This window comes from Suricata suricatta, chromosome 5 (genome assembly GCF_006229205.1).
Source record: "Suricata suricatta isolate VVHF042 chromosome 5, meerkat_22Aug2017_6uvM2_HiC, whole genome shotgun sequence".
In the NCBI taxonomy this organism is placed as follows: domain Eukaryota; kingdom Metazoa; phylum Chordata; class Mammalia; order Carnivora; family Herpestidae; genus Suricata; species Suricata suricatta.
Genome location: NC_043704.1, coordinates 60,664,342 through 60,690,083, shown reverse-complemented (window position 1 = coordinate 60,690,083; position 25,742 = coordinate 60,664,342). Strand labels below are relative to the sequence as shown.

Sequence of the window (25,742 nt, the reverse complement as noted above, 5' to 3'; positions counted from 1 at the left end):
TGAAGACTATGAAAAGAGTGGTTTTGCAGGGAGGCATCAAACTTCTCTGGAACTGACAGTTCTCGGGAAGTGGCTGCTATTTTTTCCTATCCTACTTCAGTGACAGGTCTGGGCTGGGTGTAAAATGGGCATCTTATTAGTCAAACAGTAAATCCCATAAGACATGATCGCGGGTGCCTGGCATGCCAGTTTTAATCATTTCCTGAATGGAGAGAATAGTCTCTACAAACAGCTTTCTTTTTCTGTACAGTACGTATTCCTAGACTCAGTTCTCCTCGTTGTAGGTGAGCATCTGGTTCATCTGGTGGCTCTTTGTTTAAATGCAAACTCACAACTTGCAAATCTTCAATGATGGGGCATAATCTGCAAATCATAAAGGAAATCTCGCCACGGTTATGGGAATTCTGGTTTTTGAGATACCTAATTAGGATATAGAAAGTCCCTATAAGTCCTCTTGCAATTTCAGGGGTTTCTTTCCTTGGTTCCAAATCCCTCAGTGAGATTCTGATATACCTGAAATAGAAAAGAAAAAAAAATTAATCCCATAGGAGACATCTGTTTCCACTACTGTTACAACAGAAGTTTGTTATTGCCTGGCAAAAATCATTGTCATTTAGATGTAGATTCCAGCAATGAAAAGGACTTAACCCATCTAGTAGGTCACGGCTGCTGTCCAAAATGTCTATAAATGAGTACACATTATGCATGTACACAGGCAATGTGAGGTGCTCTCAGTACAAAACTGTTCTGCGTTCGTATTCCCCAGTGACAAGATAGATTCTAAAATTTCTAGTTAGTCAAAGGTCTCACATATCTTCTATCTGCTTCTGCTCTGTTGCCTTAGTTGGGTGCATCGGCGCCGTCTGTTATCTGTGATGAGGTTTTAGGGCATTCTGACGGAGTTCAACCATCAGTCATTTCTATGTACCTGTTTCATGAGAAACTTGAATATGCTGTGCGGAGTAGAGTGCACGTAACAAACTCTGTACTTGTGCTGGATTTCCTGACGTGTGTGCATATGTGTGTGTTTGCGTGTATACTTGTAGTCTGGGAGTGTGTGTGCCTCTCAAAGGAGGCGCACGCAGGCATAGGTCCTGGTGCGTAGATACGGCTGCCTCTTCCTACCATTGTGCTCAAGACTTGTGGCTTGCTTCCCGGGAAGCAGTCACCTGCCCACTCTGTTGTTTTTTGTAACGTTTCAGAGTTGGGAGAGACAAAGGCAGCTTGTTGGACCCACAGCAAGCCTACAGGGACAGGCTGTTTTCCTCCAGGAGAAGGTAGAACACAAGTACTCAAGTGGCGTGCAGAGCAAGAGACCATCCGTCTGGGGCACCTCCACGGGTCTCCTGGGGAGGAGGGGCACCAAGGCCAGGGACAAAGTTTGGTCCAAGCCAGTCCATGGCTTGAAGGTCTCCATGCCCTTCCTCTATGCAACCCAGTGTGTGCACTCAAACACCCACCCACCAGTAAGTTTTACTCCGAAACTAAAGTTTCCTCATCCTGCTTGCATCTCTGTGGGTCATCAACATAATTCCAAACTGTGTCTCCTGAAACCAACGTGGCCTTTGCCGAAGTCTTTCCAGGAGTGGGTTGTTTACTGTGTCTAGCAAACCAATAGACTCTCGGAGGAATCATTTTTGGTAGTCTCTAGGAACTGATGGCTCTGGCCCATCTCAAACATTAAAGCAGAACGCTGCTCTCATGCACTGCTCTGAACAAATGGGCCTGGCTCTCGTAGCTGACCTTAAAAGGTGGCCTGGAAACCATCGGATTCAGTTTTCTCACTCCCATGCCCTTCTTTTTCTAGATGGTTTATTATTTTTTATGACATGTAGATTATTTCTGCTAATTTACAGAATTCAGAGGACATTTTCTTTCCTCTTCTATTTTGGTGACTTCCCCTCCCCCATTAAGTCAACTACTTACACTTAGCTTTTTGTTGTTGTTCTCTTTGAAAATGTATATTGTCTTTCTATATCCAAAAGAAGTCTGTGACTATAACCATAGGTATTTCTTTTTACTGGAAAAAAAAATGAGTTCTTTTTTTTTAATTAACAGTACTAGTGACTTTGTGGAAGAATATGAGTTACATTTAGGTATGCTTAAGTACAGTACACTACATTGCAGTATTTCTGAAAGCTAGAACATACACATTATATATAACAACTCTATATTGAAATATATATTACATTATATTCATTTTAACTTTTGAATCTGCCTATGATCATGAGTTGATTGAAATATTATTTCTTTGCATTTATCACCCATCACCAACCTGCTGCAGTTAATCTGGTGCATTTAATAATAATCATTACTGCTCTAGTTTGCTTTTTATATTATCAGCTTCAGTATTGTCTTGACATGATTTTAGAATTTTTTTAAAGTTCAGACTTAGCAAATGTAGGAAAGTGAAAATTATTTTTAAGAAAACCTTTTTTTCCGGTGTGGCCGATACAAAGAGGTTCATATTCAAAGTGATCTTGTTTAACTGACTCAATATCCGAAGAACAAAAGAAGTGCATATGAATGTATCTGTGATTTTCCCTTTTAGGACTGTCACTGTTCTATATTTGCTTTTGAAAATATGACCAAGGGGCTCCTTAACCTTCATATGATCTGACCAACAATTACAGGCTGCGTTTGAAAGGGCTGCTGCTGGTCTGAGAGGCATAAGGGAGTGAAATGCCTGGCTGTCCCAACTGGGTTTTCAAACATTGATTTTAATACTGCTCCTTTCCTGACTAATTTCTGTTTTCAGTGTGCTTTACAATTATTTTAACCAGTCTTCAATGCTTCCCTGGGGGCAGCTTGGCAATATAACATTCATTTTCCTAGGAGATTTTTTTTTCTTAAATAAAACCAGAATTTTAGGAACTTTTTCATGACAGAAGCTGATAGAAATAGAACTGAGAAATAGGGATCTCATTTTTTAGCCTGTAGAATGTATAAAATGTTGGCTCCTGGGTCTCTGGCCCTCAGTGTCTCCATTTGTCTGTTAACGTGGGGACTTGGTGCCTTTCTCCTTTAGCCAGCCATCATGGGAGCTTCAGAAATCAGGCATCCTGTCTTCCCAGCCAGAAACATTTTCAAGTACTAGTTCAGATAAAGAGCTTCTTCAGCTTCCCTTAGCTACTCAGCCCAATGCCTGGAAAACTCCATAGTTGGATAAACTTTGCTTCCATCCTGGGGACCTAAAACCAGATTCCTTCTCTCAGTTCTCCATTCAGGACAAAATGAAAACAGTTGTTTATAATACTCAGTGTGAAAGCCCTTCCCACACTGGACCAATATTAAGACCTCTCAGCATAAATAACACCAGTTCCATCCTCTCATCCTTCCTAATAGATTTTTAGTTTCAAATCCCATTTCATTCTGCTGTGTCCCCCCTTCCCAGCCATAACAAGTCTCATCCCACCTCCCCTTATTCAGGCCCCTAGCAGTGCCCTTCCCTTGTGAAGCCTGGTAGACCTACTCCTGCCTACTTCGAAGGGGCTCATACTGAGTCTAGTAGCAAAAGGCTAAATCTGTTTTTCCAAAGCTTTCAACTAAATATATTTCTCCAGGACAGACAGAATTGTGAATTGCTTTCTCCAATGTTCACAAAACACCCAAATTGTATCAATCTCCTTATTTTCCTCTTTCCTTTTCCTAACCATGTCCCTTTATTTCTTGTTTCTCTTTAGGACTACTTCAAATTATCTTTTCTTCTCCTCAACCCCTGAGGAACTTGAAAAATTATGACTCCTGAGTTCTCACTTCCCTCCCTCCCCCAGCCCATTCTGAATGCCCTTCTCTAAGCTTTGTGCAGTTCAAGAGCATTGACAGGAGTCAGCTCCTTGTGACTCGTAGGCAGAGTGAAGAAGCATGTCTTCACGGTACCTTCAAATTTGAAAAGTTATCAATATTCTTTTGAGAGTAGGAGGACCTGAGTCACAGTTTTAAATGTCATCTGTACCAGTGAGGTCATTAATTCCTTTCACCTTCACATGTGGCCAAAGGTAAAGAAAAAAAAAAATTTTTTTTCTTTAAATATCACAGCATTCAAATCCTGATATGAGTAGACCATTTCTGAGGGAGGAAAAAAAATTCATCAATGCTCACCCCTTCAGGTCCTGCTAATATTTAGTCAAATGACAAATTTACCAGATATGAGATTTACAGAAACCTAACAAAAGAGGTAACATTTTAAAATAATGTTTGCTAACTGCTCAAGCCTTAGTGAGCTCTTTTAAAACAAGTGAAGCCACTTCCACTCAAGTAGAAGGAAACAGGAAGAATTTTTTTCATTTGTTACCTTTCCGAAAGATGAATAATTGTTGATTGATACAGAAATTTAAGCAGTAATTTACTGAGGGATGAAAAGATACATAATGTATCTAAAGTATCTATTTTGCTAGCAGCTATTTTTTAAATGTAAACCATATCTATAGTAGGGCTGCCTGGATACTAGATACTTGGCTATGACTGATACACTCCCCAGTGCCTAAGCATTCAACATATAAGTTAGTCATCGTGCTAGATCTCATTTTAATCAGTTATAACTATCTGGTTGCCAGAGCGTTGCCCCAAGGAGTGATACCATCATGGATCTATCCCTTTACAGGATGTTTGTAATGTGACCTTCACAACAGCTCTGTAATAGCTTCTTCCCTGACTTCCAGGCCGCCACTCTTGCCATGCGCCTACATTGCCTCTTGGCTCTCATGCTGACAAATTCTGTGGCATTTAAGGTACTACCTGGTTTGAAGTGCACAGAGGTACACTCTTTCATTTCTTGTTTTACCCATTGACAACCAGAGTCAAATGTAATATTGGAAGTGTATTCTGAATGTGACTAGAGGCTTGACCCATCTTCTTCCTCAATTAAACCAGTCTATAACATCAACTCACACCATAGGTAGCAGCAAAATAAGAGAGAGTTCAAAACCTTCCTGAGTCATACATCTAGTAGGAAACCAACATTTCTGAAAGCCAGTATTTATGTGGCCTAAAGATGGTGATCCTCACTTGGCCATGTTTTCCCAATTTCATGTCCTTCTTCCTTTGCCTTTTCTAGCTCCCTCCATCTTTTTTAAAAAGTATTCGTCTAAAGTACTTTTCTCCCTGGCTTTGGCTTCTGAAACAGTAAAAGACTCTCTTTTAAATCCTAACAACTACTGTTTAAAGTATAATGTGGAGTAAGAGGGGATCCAGTTCTGACAGGCCCCCTTTGGTCATAATCACAAAGATTTCTCCAGGATGCCTTCCTGACATTCCTTCTGGCTCCCCAAGAAGAGCTCTAACCCTGAGACCAGGAATTCCCACCCCAACTCTGCATTAGTCTAGATTAATGTGTAAATCCCACTAACATTCTAGAGACTACAGGGTGTGAATTTCTTATTGCTTTTCTAAACTGACACCTGTCAGGAACACCAAGGGCCCTATCGGTAACTAATGCAGCAAAATGATGGTCAGAAATATTATAATACATAGTAGGGAGAATAAGAAGAGATTCCTCTCTTCTTTTCTCCCCATAAAAAGCTTGCTTCCGCATCCCACCCTACCACCACCACAATGCATTTCGGAAAGTCTGCATCTCATTTTACAGATTTGTAGTTTTAGGACTCGCAGATATAGCTTAGGAAATGTTCTGAGATTGAAGCTGGTACCAAACCAGTTTATTTTCTGCACTGGACTTTAGGACAAGTGTGCACAGATACAATTCCTTCAAAGAAAGTGAAACTAACATAGAAAAGCAAAGGGATAATACTTTTACACATTAAAACAGTTTTTGCTACCTGTAAACCTTGATTTAAGCATAATTATTACTTTTTAGAAAACTGAAACTGGAGGAATGTGTATTTTAGTAAAGTTTGTTTCCATTTATCTCTTTTTTCTCAAAATATTAAAAGATGTTGATTCTTTAATTTGATACTGTCCCCAGCCATAGGTCTCAGTCAAGTCATGCCTACCCTTCCTACACTAGAGTATGGAAGTTAGAGCAAAAGCCTTCCTTCCCACCATTAAGGAGTCTTTTCTCCATAAAAACTTTTCTTTTTCAATAAGCATGTGAGAGCTTTGAGGAGAGAGATTCTCTCTGCACTGTGAGGGTAAAATTGTTAAAACTACTTCTTGAGAGAAGCCCCATTTACCTAAACTAGCAGGTCTGGGGCCCAAGAATGGGAATTACTTGTAGATGAAGGTCATGTATTTTATACTTTACAAATCTTTATTGCCTCCTTCAATTTGTGGAACAAGGCTGGGAATAAATTCAATGAAAATCTGCATTGGATGGTCCTTATTAGTATCTAGTGCAGAACACCCAGAAAAGACAAAGAAAAGATGCTACTAAGATGCAAAGTCAATCTATAGATTTCCATAATTATTCAGATTTATTTTCTATTCATTTCAAAACCATGTGTCCACAGGATCTCAACTAGAGCAACATCCACTTCTCCATTGCTTTCCATCTCCCGTCACCTGGCACTGGAGGTGACAGTCACAGAGGGTGACTGGAACTACATTGCCAGCCCTTTACCCGGTCATACCCCCACTCCCACAAAAGAAGGAAAAACCAAGTTATAAACTTTTTTGGGGGAAAAAAAGGCAAATTGTAGTGCTTCATTTGAAAGCAACTGTTTTTAATTCAACTCAATTTTCAGATGGCCTAACAACCTTGTTATAACCTGTCTTTTGGGCTATAATTTGCATTTTTAGCTCAATCTTTAGAATAATTGCAATTTTAATTAGGTGAACAGAGGGAAACAAAGAGGAGAGATAGGGCAGTGTGAGGGACTAAACCCGATACAGTTCTGGACTCAAAGCCAGTTCTCAGGGTCACCAGAGAAAGCTAACCCCACTCACCCTTTGCCATTCTCCCTCATCCTTTCTATTATAGTCTTAAGAAATTAGTAAGAAAACCTCACTTCGTTATGGTTTAAGACTTATTACTATTAAACCCGTATAGAGAAATCCTGCAGACCTTTGACTGCTCCTATACCTAGTCTCTCAAGGGAATATGCAGGGAGAGAGATGTCTGAAAATAAAGTTAATGGTTCAGATTTGATACAAGATTTGGACAGAGTCTAAAGTGCTTTGTGTATATTCACTGCAGAGGATTCTTTGAAAAATAAGGCTAGTTTCTCTGCTCCTGCTCTCCTTGGGACAAACTTTGATTTGGAACCATCTGTATGTAGATTTGTAGGAGAAAATTCTCAAAAGCCTTGTCAGCTGTTAGACTCCTTCCTTAGCCCATTGATTTGAACCTCAGTTTTCCTGAGGGGCCTATTGAGATAGAAATTAACAGTAACTTCCATGTACCGAATTAAAATCGAGGGTTTTTTCGGGGGGTTTTGTTTTTGGCTCTATTATAGAAAGAATTGTGGCTTTCAGGGGGGAAAAAAATGAAAGCAGAATCTCTTAGTAATCCTCATCATGGCAAACAAAGGTAAGAAGCTAATAGAATAGAGAAAAATCTGTGGTGACTTTATCATTTAAAGTAATTGGGGTGTGCTGGCCCCACAAAGCCAAACGCCTTTGTTCTACAATCTATTCTGAACTATATATTGATTCTCCCAAGACTTCCAACATGCATATGTGGGTGTGAGCAGACCAGCAAATTTACATTTGGAGAACGGAGACCCAGACAAACCAAAATGATCACCTCTTAGGATTATCAGATTCAAAGCGTTTCTCCAGAATCACTCAGTACTGCCATATCCCAAACCAGTTCCAGATTAATCTTAGGCAAGAAGTAAGCTCCATAAGACATATCCTACTATGAATGTTTTTTCTTACAGAATAATACAAGAAGAGGTACAATGCAGATTCTTAATTTGGGTGTAATTATAATTCACTTTTGTATTTAATAATTGTACTTTTTGTGTGAGTGTGTCACTGAGCTATTAGTACCAATTTTCAATCTATCATCCTGAGAGGAGCCTTGAGAATTTCTGTGTATATGTCTGTAGATCTGTATTTATGTGTAGTCAGAAAAAAAAAAAGTGGATAGGCAAGGAAGGAGGGCGGGAGACGGTGGTCAGTGTGAAGAAGCGAGTGCCCCTGTGTCCCTGTTTATGTTAGGTGAGGTGGCTACTGCCAGAAACCCTCCAGGAAGAGTTGATTGCACTATTCTAAAAGAAAAGCCCAGCACTGTTAATTTAGAACATGTCTGGGGAAACAGGAAAGTTTTCTCTTTTTCTGTACCCATTCTCTTTAGTATCAGAGCCATCTGACATGATAAAAATGGTTCAATAAAAACCACTACTGACCTTGGCAATAAGTAGCTATTTTCCCTCTTCTAAACACTACCCCTGGTTTCAGCTCATCTGCTTCCCTTTATTCTCTGCCTATTGATTTAACATTTTACAGAATGATGCATACGTGCCTGCTAGTTGTTTCTCTCCTCTGAGCTGAAACAAATACGGGCAACAAGAGATGACTCACAGAAGTGTGAGGTAAAGACTGAATTTTCCACTTTTGTGGCACTGGTAACCTTTAGTAAGAGCTGTTTAGGGTTGAGCTTGGGTCTATATAATAGAGCTTTTTTGTTTTGGGGGTGTGGTTGTTTTGTTTGTTTTTCGGTTTTTTTTTTTTTTTTTTGCACTAAATATGACTGCACTGCATTGCACTACTGAAATGTATTTACTTGTGCTGGGAGAAAGTGTGTGACATATGGGGAAGAAGGAGGCAGTTATAAACAGGAGGCATCACAAAAATGGAGACTTTTTTTCCATCGTGCTTGGTCTTAGCAGGGTTGGTGAGAATCTGTGGACTCTGCTAACTCTTGATCGGGCCCAGAAACTGCCACGCTGATAGGATCTGTTTTCTTATTATAAAGAAGCTAGGCTAGTACTATAAATTGAAGATGTTTAAGGAAAAGTTTGTCCAGTGTTGTCTCCAACTAAGCTTTCGGTAAGAGCTGAAAACGTAAGGAAGCTAACTGAGGTGACGTGGAAGCCTTCACCTTGGCCTCGGCCCCCAAGCCGCTTGCTGGTGCACATTCCGTGTGGCAGAGGGCAATGGCGTGTGCTGCTTTCAAACAAACGTTGCCTTGTCTGGGTTGGAGATATCCTTTCAGCCTGAGCATGCTTTTCCATCCCTGGGTGAGACCTAGAGCAGGCTAACCAAAGAGGAAGGCCATGCACGTGGTAAAATCCTTTAAGATGGCAGTAAGGGAACAGTGCAATAAACACTGAAAACCAGTGAGGGGGAAGGTTTATTTTGAAACTAGTTGGGCCAACTTTGAAATTAAAGGAGGTTGGAGACTTGATCAGAACCTACTTACTAGCTGCTCCGTCGTAGACTATCCCTTATCAAGCAGAAGATCTTAACAGTGCCTAAAAGTTTAGTTTTGAAGTTGCTGATTTTTTTCAACTTTTTTTTTTTTTGCTGGATTTATTTTTATTGCCTTTTTAAACCTGAGAAGTAATGGAAGTGTGACAGCTCTTCAGTGACTATTGATAAAGGAATCTTGCCCCACAGGAAAAGCAGTCAATTGTGTGGGACAGAATAACATCAGAATGAAGGTGCCAAAGAGCTCTTCCAGACCCAAGGTAACAGCTTTGAAGACTAGTTCCGTAAGAAAGGGCCACAACACACATATATGGCTAATGTTGGATTTCTCTGAACACTATCACATGTGGGGACATCAGTTTGGAAAACAGTCAGTTGAGGTCTCTTTCCTAAGATTACAATGTTGATGTCTCTCTCTCCTCCTTAGCATCCATCCAAGTCTACTATTACAAGGTAAAAAAAGAAATTTTTTTAAGGAAACTGTCAGCCTTGCTTGTCAAAACCATTTAGGGCTTTCAAACTAACACAGGCAATCCCTTAAGCACCCAGGGCATTATCTCAGTTTGAAAGAAGATACTCTCAATTCAGAGCTCTTACCAGGTACTTAGAGATGTGTATTGGGTAGGTTAGCACTAAGAGGATTTTGACTGCAGCAAACCAAAGGTATAGAGAGAAGTAATTGACCTTTTAAAATACATTCACAGTAACTGTCCTAGGATACCTCTCTTGAGGCTTTGGCGAAACACCTTCTTTTGTGAGACTTGCATACCTGCTCCAGTTTTGTCACCAAAGATGTTAATCACCAGAGCCCAATCTCCTCTCTTCCAGACAAAAGTAGTAAGACAGGCTCGAGGGGTGTGCTTTTGTGTCAAGGGAGGACACTTTGGTTTTCATTCTGTTCACAGTGATACAGGAGACTCCTCAGTAGAGGAGCTGCTGAACTGTCTTTATGACTTAGGGTTTGGCCAGAGGTTTGAAAAATAGGGGAAAAAATGAAAGTACTTTGACACTGTAAACTAGTCTTCAATAGAGTCATGACCTGAAGACTGATGGAGAGAAAGAAACTTCCATGGAAGAGAGTGAGCTAAATCATACAGAACCAAAAAAGATCATTGGTGAAACATGGGGTGGTATAGACAGCAGAGCAGATCAGTGTTCTTTATGGCCAGAGCCAACAGCAAGGCCCAGGGGAGAGTCAGATCACTGGCAGGTGAATTCAGGTTTTGAAAAAGCCACAATCTGGGTTTCACTGTGGTTGCTGTGATGGTAAAAATGTCCATGCCGTGGCAAGGACAACACTGAGGCTGACCTGTTGTGACAGTGCCTTTCTCGTAGCAAGTACTCAATTAGTAATTTGTTCAGTTAGGCTTTTCTGGACCATTACCCCCAGTCTTCTGAGGAAGGTCTGAAGGGATAGTATTCACTTAAGATGAAGGGACAGGATATTGCTCCTGGAATGATGTGATTTGATGATATTTGCACTAGATTCTAAACTCTACTTTAAACTGGAGCAACTGAATGAGAGAAAAACCAAGGATGGTTCAATGTTAAATGAAACCAAAAGCAGTGTTTTCAACTGATGCCTCTTCTTCTCCCTCTCCTCCTCCTCCCTCTGCTCTCCTCCTCCTCCTCCTCCATCTCCCTCTCCGTTTCTTTCTTCTTTTCCCTGAAAGAAAACTTCATACTTGTTCTTTTCCTTCAAATTGTTTTCCCACACTGAACCTTCAAGATGAATTAACCATCAGATAGGAATGGTTAATGTAAAGAGCATCTGTCATTACAACTTTGTGCCCCTCTTCTGCTTCATGGAGGACTTGAGACAGTGGGGGCAGGCTCCTCCAGAGCCACCAAGCCCTTAGGAAGGCTGAAAAGCTGAGATCTGATATGGAGAGCCGAGCTGATCCATATCTGCCCAGAGGACATTGGGCCTGTAGTTAATCCTAATGAATGCTAAGAGAGAGAAGGAAACCAATGTGTTTAAGAAGAACAGGGGAGGTGGTGCCCCCAGTTTATCTATTTCCCCTCTCGTTTCTCTTTCCCACTTCACCCCCCTGTGCTATCAGAATTATATTTCATCTCATTTCTTTATGTAAGCAGAAGAATTATTTGGTTCCTTGGTTTTTCTCTTGATCAGTGGACTGGGAACTCTTCCAAAATTAAAAACAGATACCATCAGCGGCTCCCCTGTGGCCTACCAGTTTCTCAAATGCTGTCCACCTGGTCTTGACCCCAGTCAACTAAGATAACTTGGAAGCTGTGGCTGGCTCAACCACCTGTCACTTTATTTTCATTTTGTTTTCATTTTCATTTGAATTTTGAGTGATCTATGGAAAGGTGGAAATGACAGAAAGGTTTTGGAGGCTGCGATTCTAGGGCATAGCTTGTCAAGAGTCTGTATTATCCAAAATATATCTTTCTACTTCTGTTTTTCTGTTGAATCTGTTGCCCCAACTATAATTTCTATTATATTTGTGGTTATTTTTTATAAGAATAGAGTCCATTTGTTATGTCTATTTGAGTACCTTTTTTTAATTTTCCCCACATGGATGCAGTACCAACCTGTTAATGAAATACCTTTTTATTATATTATTAATATGTAATTCTACTGTAGACCAAAAATATTAAAAAAATTTGTTCATTTTAAAGATGTAAAGAACTAGTGAGTAAAAGATTAAGAGTTGAAGGAAAGGATGGAAGAGCAGTGGCTAACTATGGTGAGTTAGAAATCTAAGAGTAGCCTTACCTATTTTTTAACCAGTGCTTGCCAATCATACCATAGTTGGGATTATATAGTCTTGGCTCCTTCATGCTTCTGTTCTATAATTTTTGTTTGTCTGTTTGTTTTTCTTTGATGTAATTGAAGTTGCACATCATGCTATTTTTGGCGATACCTGATTTTATTATATTGTACTTTTCAGTCATTTTCTTTAGAAGGATGGGGGAAAAGTTTTATTTCTTTCTTTAATTTAAAATTTGTTTAATGCACTGGAAATAAAATTGGACACATTTCACTGTTTAAAAATTCAAAAACAAAACAGAACAAAAACCATAAAGAAAAAACCAGCTACCAAATAAGCAACAAGAAAAAAGGCTTGAAAAAAAAAAACTTTTCATACTAAATACGTATACAAAATATATCTCACATGAGAGAGAAATATCCTCAATTAAGAAAGATAAGCCACAGAAGTTACAATGCTGAAAATACAAAAGAAACTTGGGCTCAGTGGTGATGGTGAAAATGGGGCATTCCTTTGATATCTGAGATCTTGCCACGGTTCCAATTAATCCCCAAAGGGGTTAAATGTGGGAGAGGAAGCCAGGGAGGAGATAAGCCCAGAGCTCCAGGAACTCTGTTACCTTTTATCTTATGCTTGGGCTCCATTTTGAGAGGAGGAAGAAGAAGAAGAAAGATGTGTTCTGGTTGAAAAACTGGCTTGCCTAGAGGGGATGCGCACAGGACACGGGTGGATGCCACTCAGTCCTCTGCCCGTGAATTACCTCCCGTGTTTCTTTCCTCCGTGAGGATTTGCAGCAGGTAGGCCCACAGCAGGAGAGACTAAATGACTCACCGGAACATCAGCTGATGCTAAGGAACCTTTTGTCTCCCCACTGACCCCCTCCTTCAGCAGAGCCAGTAACCCATACAAACCCACAGTGAAAGGAAAGAGAGATATTTTGCCTAGACATGTGGCTGTATCATTTGTTTAACATGTGCTGGTTTTTTCTGGTTTGGTTTTGTTTTGGAGTAGGGGTGGGAGTGGATGTAACTTCACAATCCTAATACAGTCATTGTTTTGCATCTTCCATGTTTTATGCAAAAACAGACACTTAAATCAATAACTAATTGTGCCCTAGACTGAAAGTTAATGTTTAGGAGAGGAAAAAAAATTGTTGGAATTTTTTCTACATTTTTTTGTGAAGAATCTTTTTTGGAAAGGAAGGATACATATTTTTGTTGTGTAATATTTTCTATTTTTGAATGCATTTTATTGGTACAAGACTGTTTTTTTGGTGAAGACATTATTTAAAAAAAAAAAAAGAAAAAAACTAATCGAAAAGTTTGCCCTTAAGGATATGCTGCAGTTTTGAGGTTAAAAAAAAAAAAATAACTGATTCAAGATGCGTGTTAACAGTTGGGATTATATTGTTGTTTTTTGTAATTGTTACAAGAAGAAGTTTGTACCCACTGCTGTTTATTTTGTTTCAGATGAGTAAGTAAAGGGATTGTTCTTGTTTTATTCTTTTTTTAGAGAAAAAAAAGCTATTTATGAAATGTCAAAAACACTGGACTGTGAGTTTAAGTGTGGAAGCATTTTACCACCCTGTGTCTTCGACCAATTAATGGGAAACCCCTCTTCTCTTCCCCCCCGCCTTAGCCTTGCCAAATGAGAAAAATATAACAGCTGTCAGATGATGGAAGCCACTGAAGCCCTGCTTTAATTTTTATGGTTCGAAAAAGTCAGAAAACCAAAGTTCAATTTGTTTCTGAAATCCCACTGTCCGTAGCCCTTTTTTGTATGACACAGCCAGTGGGCTCTGCCTCTCCGTCTTGGATCATGGCCTTCTTGAGGGCTGGGGGCCCATGCAAAGGGAAGCATACAGGTGGTGAGCCTGAGGGCTGGAGGTCCCCGGAAGCAGCTGTGCTGGGACTTGAGCCTCTCCGCAGGCCGGCGTGCTTTCCCAGCCCAAGGCGAGGCCACCCAGAGGCTGCTTGCTGGCTGCCTCTGAAGGAGAGAGCCTCCCAAGCCTCCACCCGCAGCTTCTTAGACCCTCTGTTACCACTGCTCTCCACGGTGGCTCTGCCTTTCTCAGCAGCCCGCATTTTACTGACTGGCCGTGGGGAGGAAGGATCCAGTGGAAAGTCGCGGCTGGGTGCTTTAAAGGCACCCCCAGCCCTGGGGAAGGTAGGGCAAGGGACCATCTAGCACAAGGGATCTTGTCTGCCTCATGTTTGATTCTGTGGAGTGTCCATCCTTCTGCTCACTGTGAAGATGGAGAGGCAGAGCACCCTAAGGCTGTTCAATAGCTTTCCATATTTTTTCAACATTGAAAAAATAAGTTTTAAAAACTGTGATTTTTTAAAAGAAAATCATTTGGCTGGAGGGAAGGGAAAAGGGAAACACCAAAAGCTGTAACATGATTAACTGGAGATATTTAACTGGGGGCACTTTCTAGACCAAGACAAACAAATTCCGTTCTGGACCCTAAAGCAGCCAAATCTTGAGACTGTCAATGACAGAAAGCCGAAGAGAGGCCTCCATTTCTTCCTTTCTCCTTTCTTCTCTTTGTCTCAAAATCCTCTCTTGTTCTTTTCCACCTTCCCTTGGACTACTGCCCCAATGGCCCTCTGACTCCCATTTCATGTTCATGTGTGCACAATCACACACACCCACACCCGGATGCATACATACACACACACTTGCAAAATACCAGTTTTCTTAAGGATTGTGGGACCGAATAAAATCATGTGCCTTCATTTTTTCCTTTTATAGTTAGATGAACCTCTTCCTTTTCACAGTGCTTAAAAAATAGGGGAGGTTGAAGTGTTAGTGGAGGACTTGGGTATCAGTTAAGAAGCAATTTTTGTTTAACACATTCCCCTACATATTGACACAAACATTTCAACCCCTTCATGATGCTCTTCGGACACTCGGAGTATCACATAACCAGATACAGGACAGCCTGAACCCATTTGACTGTAGAGCAATTACTGAAAATTCTATTTCATAGACTTCTTTCATGTTTATCCAAAATGAGGGAGCAATGGCAAACGGCCTTGTTCTCCGGATTTGGTGCTTTTGAGTGTGGCATGGGGTGGGCGTGGGGGCGGGGGAGTGGGTGTGTTTCGATAAAGGGTGCATTCCTATAGCTCTCTGGTGCTGAAGGGACTTGAGTTCCTTCCAGAGACTGCATTTGACACACTTTAAGTACACACAAATGAATGGTATCACATGCAATATTTTAATGGAGCAATGGGAGAGGCTCTTTGAAACGGGGTTTTGCATCTTTTTGTAACATTTTTATTTCTCTGGTGCCTTATTCCTACTTGATGCTGGCACTCACATACCCACAGGGAATGGACACGGAAGTCAGCCTCGGGAGTGGGGACGCACGGGCAATGCTTGAGCGTGGGGAGGGTGGCGGGTTAAGGCGTTGGGAGGTTGGTGTCGGTGGGCAGGGAAGGGACTAGATGGCATCTCTTAGCCGGAGCCGAGCAGGAACTGCGCAAACCCAGACAAAGCGAACAATTCTGACCTGCAAACACACCGCAAACCCACCCTTCCTCATCTGAGCTTTCCTTCCTTCTTCCTCCTTTATCTCCGCCTTCTCGTCAAGGTGCTGCTGCTGCTGTGCTGCTAAAGGTGCCCGGAGTCCAGAATGCCCAGTAATCACTCAGGCACAAGCCTGGCGCTGCCACGTCAGCCCTGGGCACGATCAAACCCAGGTTTCTCTTGCCTGGGGCTGAGAGCCGTCAGATTTTTCTCATCAAAAATGTTTTCCAAGGAATCAGTGGATCACAGTTATTCTGCATTGGAAATGCACTTTAAAAAATAAATAAAAGCTCCAGACTGTTGAAAATGTACAGAGGGAGCAGGGGAAAGATAAATATGTGCTAGTGTCTGAACCCAGTTCAGTTTATCTCCAGTTGAAACAATATACACTATATTATGTATAAATGTATACACACTTCCTATATATATCTACATATATATAGTGTATATGTTATACATGTATATGTGTGTATATGTGCATATATGCACACATGCACATAACAAAATCAGATGTTCATCATAAACACAGATGCTCATTACAGACGCTACCCAAACAGCAGCAGAGGAAACAAGGTTGGACTCTTGCAACAGATCACAAAAAATAAAAACAGCCACTTGCAGTGACTTTGGTTATTTCTGTATGTTCACAAGGAATGGATTGTAACAAAGAAAAAAAAAGGAACAGTGTTAGTGAGAGAGGAAAAATGGGCGAGACCATCTTGATCCAATAGGAATGCAGTTATGTTCTATACCATTTCACCTGTTATTTCTTTTAGTCACATTGATTTGTTTTCAGTTTTTGGCCATTAAAAAAATTTTTTAGACTCAAATAACCCACAACAAACTGAATAAAAAAGTGCAGTGAAAGCCCTTTTCAATGGAAGATGTCAGAAATCTCAAAACCCTTGGCCTGGCTCAGAACTACCATGTGCAAATCAGTACTCTCTTAATGTTTGAAATAAAAACTGAAAAAAAACTTTTTTGAAGCACCTTAATGTGGCCATCCATTCAAGGAGTGGGTGCCACTTTTTTCTTTGAGCACCTTATGGACGTGTTTTGCTATCTGCTGTCTTTCTGTTACCTGTTGGCTGAATGGCTAGCTGTTAACATGCACATGTGCACAGACCAGACGTCTGGACATGTGTGTTCTCAATGAAGTTTACTGTGGTGACTGCTGAAAGGTGAACCCGTTTCCTGATTTTCCCGCCACAGTGTTGTGATAAGATTCGAAGAAACCCTATTCCCTGCACAGAAATGTTTCTTATCACATTGTATCTTGTATGGAAAGGAATATGGTCCCTTTTTTGCAATTGCTACTGTACACACACACACACACACACATACACACAATCACATGCACACATTCATTTGTCCAAGTGGTATTTTCAATGTCTGTGTGGGTGTCACTGTTTATGCAGTATCTACTTCCCAGTGAACTTTGAATGGAGGGCAACTTTTCTAACCAGATTGTCTTTTCAGACGGAAGACCTGGGAACTGGGGAAGAGTTTGGAAAGAGGGAAAGACAAGGAAAGAGTGAGCTTTAAATTGAAAGAATAATTTCCCAACAGGAACTCGGGCTCAATGACTGCAGAGACTGTACCCTCCGATCTTTGCAGCTGGGCACGGAACCCTGCTTGTATCAGTCTGTGTGCCCTCTACACCCATGTGTACACAACACACACACCCATCCATCAGTATATACATGGTTCGGGATGAGCAGGTCAATAGTTTTGAGAGGGAGTTTGTTCCTTTTTTTTTTCCTCATTATACTCTTAAATTGTTGTCAGTTATCAAACAAACAAAAACTTGTTTTGAAAAACCTTGCATACGCCTTTTCTATCAAGTGCTTTAAAATATAGACTAAATACACACATCCTGCCAGTTTTTTCTTACAGTGACAGTATCCTTACCTGCCATTTAATATTAGCCTCGTATTTTTCTCACGTATATTTACCTGTGACTTGTATTTGTTATTTAAACAGGAAAAAAAACATTCAAAAAAAGAAAAATTAACTGTAGCGCTTCATTATACTATTATATTATTATTATTATTGTGACATTTTGGAATACTGTGAAGTTTTATCTCTTGCATATACTTTATACGGAAGTATTACGCCTTAAAAATACGAAAATAAATTTTACAAGGTTTCTGTTTTGTGTGGAAGAGTAATTGATGTTGCTAAGAATGATGTTTGTTTTTTGGGGTTTTTGTTGTTTTTTTTTAAATGTTACCAGCACTTTTTTTGTAAGTTTCACTTTCCGAGGTATTGTACAAGTTCACACTGTTTGTGAAGTTTGAATATGAAGGAATAATTAAAAAAAAAAACTCTTCTCTGGGTTTCCTATTGCGTCTTCTTTGTATTGTGGCAGGGTTTCCATTTCAAGTGTTTTTAATTCTCTCATACCCCAGAGTCTAGGTCTAGTTAGAGATTATCCAAATTAAAAATCATTCCTGAAAGTCCAGAGAAGTTCTCAAAACACATCAGTCCTCTTGATACAAGATATAAGAATTCCAAGATTGGTGTACTGAAATCACTTTGAGGGTACAAAAGACAAATTTGGGCATTTTCCTTCTCCTGTCCAAAACTCACACATGTGGCTCATTTACCCCTGTCTAAATTGATTCACCTTTTCCCCCACTTCCCATGTACAAATCAGTATCTGTCCGCCTCCTGTGGAAATAACCATATGACACTGGCCCTTCTATCCCTGTATCCAAGGAAGGCTCGTGGCTCAAAATATGCCCTCATCTGATGACTTTGGAACCCCCGGAGAGGCTCCTATTTGCTCCATAGTCCTTTCTCATGTACAGGTTCACCCATAAGGACTCTAATCTCACAGTTCTCACAGAAATTACTGGTGTGATGGAGAAAACGTACGTCTCGTTTGTCCCTAGGGAAATCAATCCAACAGAAGCAGACTCACCAAGTCTTCAGGAACCATCTACATTCCACTCAACATCATGCTGTTTATGAAGGAAATGAAGAAAGTTACTTTAGTCCTGGTAAGCCTTAAAATCGAACAACTAGAAGTAAAAATTCGTACAAAACCAAGAGCTAGTCTGTACATTCAGACTGTTAGTACCACAGAAGCTGATAAACTACGAGAAAGATACATAGGCTGGGCATGCCAGAGGGTCCAAGAAATAAGCAGTCAAGTCTGGGGACTCCCAGGGACGTGCAGACTTTGAGTTGGAGGAGGTGAGTGCGGATGGACGTCTCCACCAGTCTGAGAGACACAGACACCTAGGCAGGGGGATGGGATGGGGTAAGAGTCTTAGGGAGAACTCTGGGCTGAAATGTAACCTCTGTGAATTTAAATATTGATTTCTTACAACTCAATCACTGAATCCCTAAGATACTCTAGGCAATCGAAAATAAAGAAAAGGAAAACATTTCATGATGCCTAGTTTGAGTGTTGTGAACCATAGTGGCATCTTGACGAATTATTTGTTTTAATAATTTAATTAATTTAATTAACAATATTAATTTAATATATTGGGTGATACTTTGCTGCTCACAGAGTGAGGTGGACTACTTGCTTTGGCCCATGTCCCTCTGAGGGTGGCATCCATATTGTGTACAAAGTAAATCAGGTCTCCCACCATTTTCCTACAGTTTCAATTACTGTGAAATCTCACACTAGTCCACCCTCCTAAAGTAAATGTACCATCTATGAGTTAAGCTTCCATGTCTTGAAATCAACTTACTTATAAACACAAACATGGAGACTGAAGGCAACAACAATAGCCCGTTTTAAAAAGTCATCATTATACAAGATGTGTTTGACTTTTTCCAACTTTGTCTCACTTAAAACACAAAATTTTAAAATACTTATGGCCTCGCAGATCCCACAGATAGAGCTGCAATTCATAGTAATCCTTCAATCCCAGTTTTTAAGAGTTTGATAATTTGAGATACCCTGGTTGCTCCCAACAAGGTCAGATGCCCCTCGGGGGCCTCTGTGGCATCATAAGCAGTGCCAGGCGCAATAATGATAACATTAATTCTGCATTTTATAGCTTGCAAAGACTCAACCACATTCTTACCTCATCTTCCCAAGAACCTTAATAAGTAGACATTATTATTGTCATTTTACAAATGAGGAAACATTCATAATGGAGATCAGGAGGTTAAATGGCTTATCCAATGCCATACAGCTCAGTAGCAGCACTTAGCACTTAACCAGGTATTTCCCAACTCCCCCTCCAACCAAGTCCACAACATATTCGAGGGTACCCCCTCTGTCCACAACACACCCTAGGTCCTTTTCTTCTGATCTCTGTAAATTCTATAGGGTTCCTAGCACCAGAGGACGCATTCTTTACAACATTCTGACAAGAAGTCAGGATGACTGCAGTGCAAATCCTGTGATGCAAGTCTGTTCCTGCAGAACACCTATGACTTGCAAACCTTTAGATCACCATAGTCCTGCTTACCTGATCGCCACCCCTAGCTACCTCAGATACCTTTTGGGAAGGAGTCTGAAATAAACAAATGCACAACCTGCTTTTCGCATCGTGCTTTGTTTTGATCAAAGGAAGGACACGAGACTAGAAGAGGCCCTCCGAGCTTATCCCTGGTGGGAGCCCTTCACATGCAGAGCATCTGGAGACCCATCCAGTGGCTTATACACATACCTCTTCTGTGTTTTCTCCACATGCAAGAGAATTGCTAGAATTGTGATGTCTAAATTTAAATTAATTGAAGGGCACTTTGAAGGGCTCAGTCAGTTAAGCATCCAACTCGATGATTTCAGTTCAGGTCACAGTCCCAGGGTTATGAGGTTGAGCCCCACGTCAGGCTCTGCACTGGGTATAGAGCCTGCTTGGAATTCTCTCTCTCCCTCTGCCGTTTCCCAACTCACACGCACCCTCTCTCATCTGTCTCTCATAAATAAATAAATAAATTTAAGTTAATTAAGATGAAATAAAATTTAAAATTCACTTCCTTAGTCACATTAGCCTCTTTTCAAGTGCTCAATAGCCATGACAGTATTGTCCAAGACTCTACCTGCTGCCAAAAAAAATTCTATCAAACATTAAAGTACATAATTCTGATTTCCTGAAAGCTCAGGCTCTTGCACACATAAGGCTCCTCTGAGCCTCTTGGCAGGTGTACTTTGGTGTGAATGTGGAAGTTTACCAGTTACAGCCATGAAGCATGACTGGGAAGAACCAGAAGATGGAACAAAATTCACACCCCAGCTGGCAACCACATCCATGCTGCTGATTCCCTACTCTTTGTGGGGATGGTGTGCCCACCGGAATGCTGCCATTGTGCACAGCACACCGCCACCCTGCCTGTCTAGCTCAGCACTGATGACATCTGTGTGAACCTGAGTGTGTGATGATTCATCTCCAGGGGCTGACAGGTGAGAAGAATGAGTCATGAAATAAAACTGCACGAGAAAACTCTGTTTACTCATGAAGATCACCTACCTCAAAGCTCTATGACTCTAAATGTCTCATATGTGTTCAGGATAATTCGTTGGATTATACATCAGATTTTATATGCCCAGGCTTAGAATGTGGAATAATAAAGGTACATTTATTCTTCCCCAAACTCTCAATGATGAATTCATTTATTTCCCCTTCTCCTATCATGAAATCCAAGAGGGGATCCAAGAGAGCTTAGGACCACTTCCTGTCTGCACTTGGTAACCTCCTACCTCCATCTCCCCTGTAATCCTCTCCCATGTGTTTTTCTAAAGATGTAATAAGAGAAGAAAGTCTCCTCAAACCCTATTTTTGAATCAGAGCAAAGGAGAGAGATCGCCAGTCAGTGATGGACATGCGTCCCTGGAATGAGCTCGGCTCGGGTCCAGAGTCTAGTGCTGCTTGGTCCTCTCTTGGATATAACAGGAGCCACATATGAAAGTTTAGATTTTCCAGTAGTCATATTAAGAAATTAAAAAGAAACAGGTGAAATTAATTTTAATAACATATTTTAACCCAAAATATCCAAAATACTATCATTTTGACATGTACTCGACATGTTAAAACTATTAATGTGACAGTGTCTGTTTTTATTATTCACAACAAGCCTTCAAAATCTAGTGTGTATTTGACACTCACAGTGCAGCACATCTCAATTCAGACTAGCCACGTCTCCCCCGCTCGACAGCTACCGGTGGAGACTGGCCACCGCGCTGGGCAGCACAGCTGTCTGACAATCTGGCTTTCAGGAGACTGTCTTCTCTGGTTCTCTAGGGAAAATCTATTTCAGTGAATTCCACTTTTCTGTCTAATTCAATCTCATTTTAGCAACCTGGCACATTTATAACACCTATGAGCCCTTTTGTATTTTTATCTCCGTCGAATGGTATTTGTAGATGTTTCCCTGTTACTATAATCATGTTAAATAACACCCAACTCTCAGTCCCGCCTTGACCCCGATAGACATCTCCTCCAAATCAAACCGCCACTCCCTTTTTGTCAGTACATTTTAGTTCATTTCCAATTCCTGAATGGTGTTCAGCTCCCAAGCCGCTTGCACAGGTTCTGCGAGAAGGATGTGGTAAGCTGCCCTGGCCCAGAACAGCATGTGACATGCATCTGTCTTCCCAGGGACTCAGCAGTCCGGACAGATTTGGGCTCCTTGCTCCTAACTACATACCTATTTGTAAAGAAGTGAGAAAAATAAAAATCTGCAGAGGAAGAGTTGAACTTTCTTCTTGCTCAGCCTGCCCCCTTCTTAGAGAGCAGAGCAATCTTTCACGTCAGCCGTCGGCAAATGACAGCCTTGCTTCACATCCTCTCTCAGTTCCTGTGCCCATGACAGAAGATCTGTCACCTCCATGCCCAGCCTCCCTCTTCACTCCTGTAAGAGAGGTGATGGCAGGATAAAGGCCTGATTGTCAGTTAGACAGAAACTCGCACTTAGATGCCACCCAAAGCCCAGCATGAAGAGGTCAGAGGGTGAATTTAAGGGTTCAGGGCATCTACTAGGAGGGTGTTCACTTCTAAACCCTCAATCTCTCTCTCTCTCTCTTCCCTCCCACCCTCGGAAAGAGTCCTTATTTTAAAAATCCAGGTTTTCCTTTTGGTGGGACAAAGATTCTTTCCTCACAGGCTCCATCGTGGATTGGTAGAGAAAAGGCAGATCCTGGCCAGGAGCTGGGCTGCCGCTCTTGTGTGCTCCCCCGGCGGGCAGCTGGAAGACCTGGGGTCCCCTGCTGCACCCATCCCTGGGCTCCAAGCACACCCAGCAAAAGGAGACTTGACTTAGCTGCTTGGGTAATAAAATCCGAAGCCCTGTTTGCTCCCTTGGTGCCAGGATTTTCCATGTGTGAATTTCAGCAGTTCTGTTCGTTTTTCTGACCTCCCTAGACAAAATTCCTGCTCTTACCACATAAGCCTCACTGTTCCTTCTATACTTCACCCCAAACAAAGCCTATCCTGACCACCTCGGCCTGCACCACATCTCCTCCCAAAGGCCCATGTCTTGTATCCCTGTCTTCTTACTACCTTTAATGGAAATGTCATCACCCCATTTAACTCTAGGGTCTATAAGGGCTGAGGCCTGAGAGGGTGGTGTAGTCATGCCCAAATCGCCCCAGGGAAGCCCATGCCATGCCTTGTCCATAAAATGCCTTGAATGTGTGAATGTTGATGAAAATGACCATGACAAATGAGATGAGTCATATCATCATATCATCATCATCATCAACATTCGCCACAAAACTAGAGCCCAAAGCCCTGCCCAGAGCTCCTAGTGGGAATGCATTCCTCAGAGCCACAAGATCTGCTCAAACCAGGCCAAGTTATTTTTTTTAACTTTGCATTCATCATCAAGACACAAACTGTTCACTCTGGGTCTGCCACCAGGGAAGGGAAGGGAGGGGCAGAGGAGATGTGGAGAAGAGAATGACATTCATTCACTCCACTGAACATACACGCGCCCGCACGCACAGCAATGATGGAGACTGCAGACCCTTGTACATCATCCACCTGTAATCGCAGAGACAGGAGTGTGTCTCCCAGGAGATGCCTCTGAAAACTAACCGGTCTCTGCCGGGAAGCTGAAGCCTCCGAAGCTCCTGTAACTCAGGACATTGAAGTACTCGTGTGGCTCCGCATAGTCGTCTCCCCTCTGCTCTGTGCAGAAGACCACTGGCACGGCCTCTGCGGGGATGCAGCTTCCAGCAGATGGGAAAACGCAGGCGCTCCACTCCTCCTGTTCAGACGGCGCTCTCCTGAGGCCACTTTCTGAAGAATGGGCTCTGAGCGACTTCTTCTAAAAACAAACAAACTACTAAGTGAGGAGGAGGGAATGTTATTCAGAAGTGACTCCCAACATGATACATAGTTACAATCATCTCTCTCTTCCTTTCTTACAAACACACACACACACATACACACACACAAGCAAAGTTGTGTTCTTACCAATACCAATTCCTTAAACCTTCATTTCGTAGCCTCATCACAGCTAGATTTCAGCGCCACCCACTCCAGTGAAACTACACTTGCTCCACATGCAGTGCGGCCGCACCCCATGAAGCCGCTCTCGGTCTCAATTCTCTTGTTCTCTTTACTGCCTCTGACACTGCTGACCTCTTCCTTTTGGAACTGGTCTCTTTCCCTGGCTCCCACAGTATCACTCTCTCCTGGTTCTCCTCCTCCTGTGAACTTCCACCTTCCCCTTCAGCCAGGCTGCTTTTTTCCTGCTCACACATTTGCTCCCCAAATAAAGGGGCTCCCCAGGGCTCTGTCCCCTGTTTTCTCACTCCAAACACTCTCTCTGAATCACCTGGTGTATACGCACCTCTACAAAAACCATCTGCCCTTTGAACACTCCCAGATCTCTACCCAAACCAACCCGGACTCCTGCCCCAAGCTCCACGCCGCATGATGGCTAGTCACAGCAAGCTTAGACTCACCGTGTCTCAAGTAAAGATCATCGTGTTCCCTCCCCTGCAGCCTGCTCCTGTCCCTGTGTTCCCTATCCTGGCTCAGAGCATCACCTGACTAGAAGCCTAATGTTAAATTCCAATTTCCCATAAATTCCCAACCCATTTTACTCCTAAGTCATTCTGAAATCACTTCCTTCCTCTCTATTCCTACCCTCACATCTTATCTCACCCTGGTGTGCCAGCACCCGCCTACTTCTGGACACCCTCTTTCTTCTGGTCCAACTTTCACATGGCCACCAGCACAGTGGTAGTTTAGAACTGGAAGTTGGATCACACATGCTTCTGCCTAAAGTGCTCGGATGGTTCCCCTTGTCTACCAAAGGGTACTTAATCTCCTAGCGGGGCTGCAGGTAAATGGCAAAGGGTTTGTAAAACGCCATAGGTTGGTCCATAATTTCACTACATTCCCTGTAGGAGAGTGTATGTGATGCCCCCTAAAACACCTTTGATGATTTTGTCACACTCACCTTTGCAGCTTCATCGCCAGTAGTGCGTCCCCACCCAACACTCCAGCTCCTGATAGAGGGCCTGGGTGCCCGACAGGGAGCATTTATTGAGAAGCTGCTATGAGCACACACTGGCTAGCTTCTTCATGTGGTCTCAGCAACAGCCCTACTCAAGTTTCTGCTTTTGAATGGGCTTATACACATAGACAGGTGAAGTCACTCACCCAAGGACAATCCTAGTTCTAACTTGGGTCCACGCCATGCTCCTTCTCCTCAGCCAGACTGCCTCTCATCTTACAGTTTCTCGAATGCTGCACACTGTTTACCGCCCCCCCCCATTTTTTATATGTTCTCCAAAAAGTTCTCTACTCTTTCCTCAGACTCAGCTCCATAGCACATTGTCCAAGAAGCCTTTCCTGACCTTCTGTGAGAGTGACACTCTTCCGGTTGTCTGGATGTTCTCTGTTGTAACATGCAGTGCTATCTAGAACTTACCTGTTAACCCTTCTTACTTCTCGAGGCTCCAAACTGTGAGCTCCCTGAGGGAAGGATCTATGCTGTTTTCCTCTTTGTAACCTCAGAGCCCCTAACAGACATTCAATAGACATCTTAGGACTGAGAAGTGTGTGTATTCACACATGTACAAACACACAAACACACACACACACACACACACACACACACACACACACCTCTTCTTCCTCAGCCCCATGTCTAAAAGAACAGGATTTTCCAAATCAAAGTACAGATTCATAGTCAGACAACTACAATTGCTCTTAGGGGAAAATAGGACAGACACCGAAACCTGTTTGGGAAAATAAAGGGTATGAAGTCTGC

At 41.9% G+C, this 25,742-nt stretch overlaps 1 protein-coding gene across 9 annotated transcripts in view; it reads right to left on the bottom strand.

The window, feature by feature from the left end:
• The window catches only part of TIGIT (T cell immunoreceptor with Ig and ITIM domains), a 47,120-nt gene continuing 21,378 nt past the window's right edge, over window positions 1-25,742 (bottom strand). For 4 of the 9 annotated variants that reach the window (XM_029939344.1, XM_029939347.1, XM_029939349.1 and 1 more), the window contains 2 exons: window positions 23,552-23,783; window positions 20,988-22,367 (listed from right to left, as the gene is read on the bottom strand). In XM_029939344.1, coding sequence (XP_029795204.1) covers window positions 22,267-22,367; window positions 23,552-23,783 — 333 coding nt within the window. In that variant the 3' untranslated portion in view covers window positions 20,988-22,266. Of the gene's footprint in view, window positions 514-20,987; window positions 22,368-23,212; window positions 23,784-25,742 lie in introns of those variants that run through there. The other 5 variants (XM_029939346.1, XM_029939351.1, XM_029939345.1 and 2 more) reach the window with 5 other exon arrangements.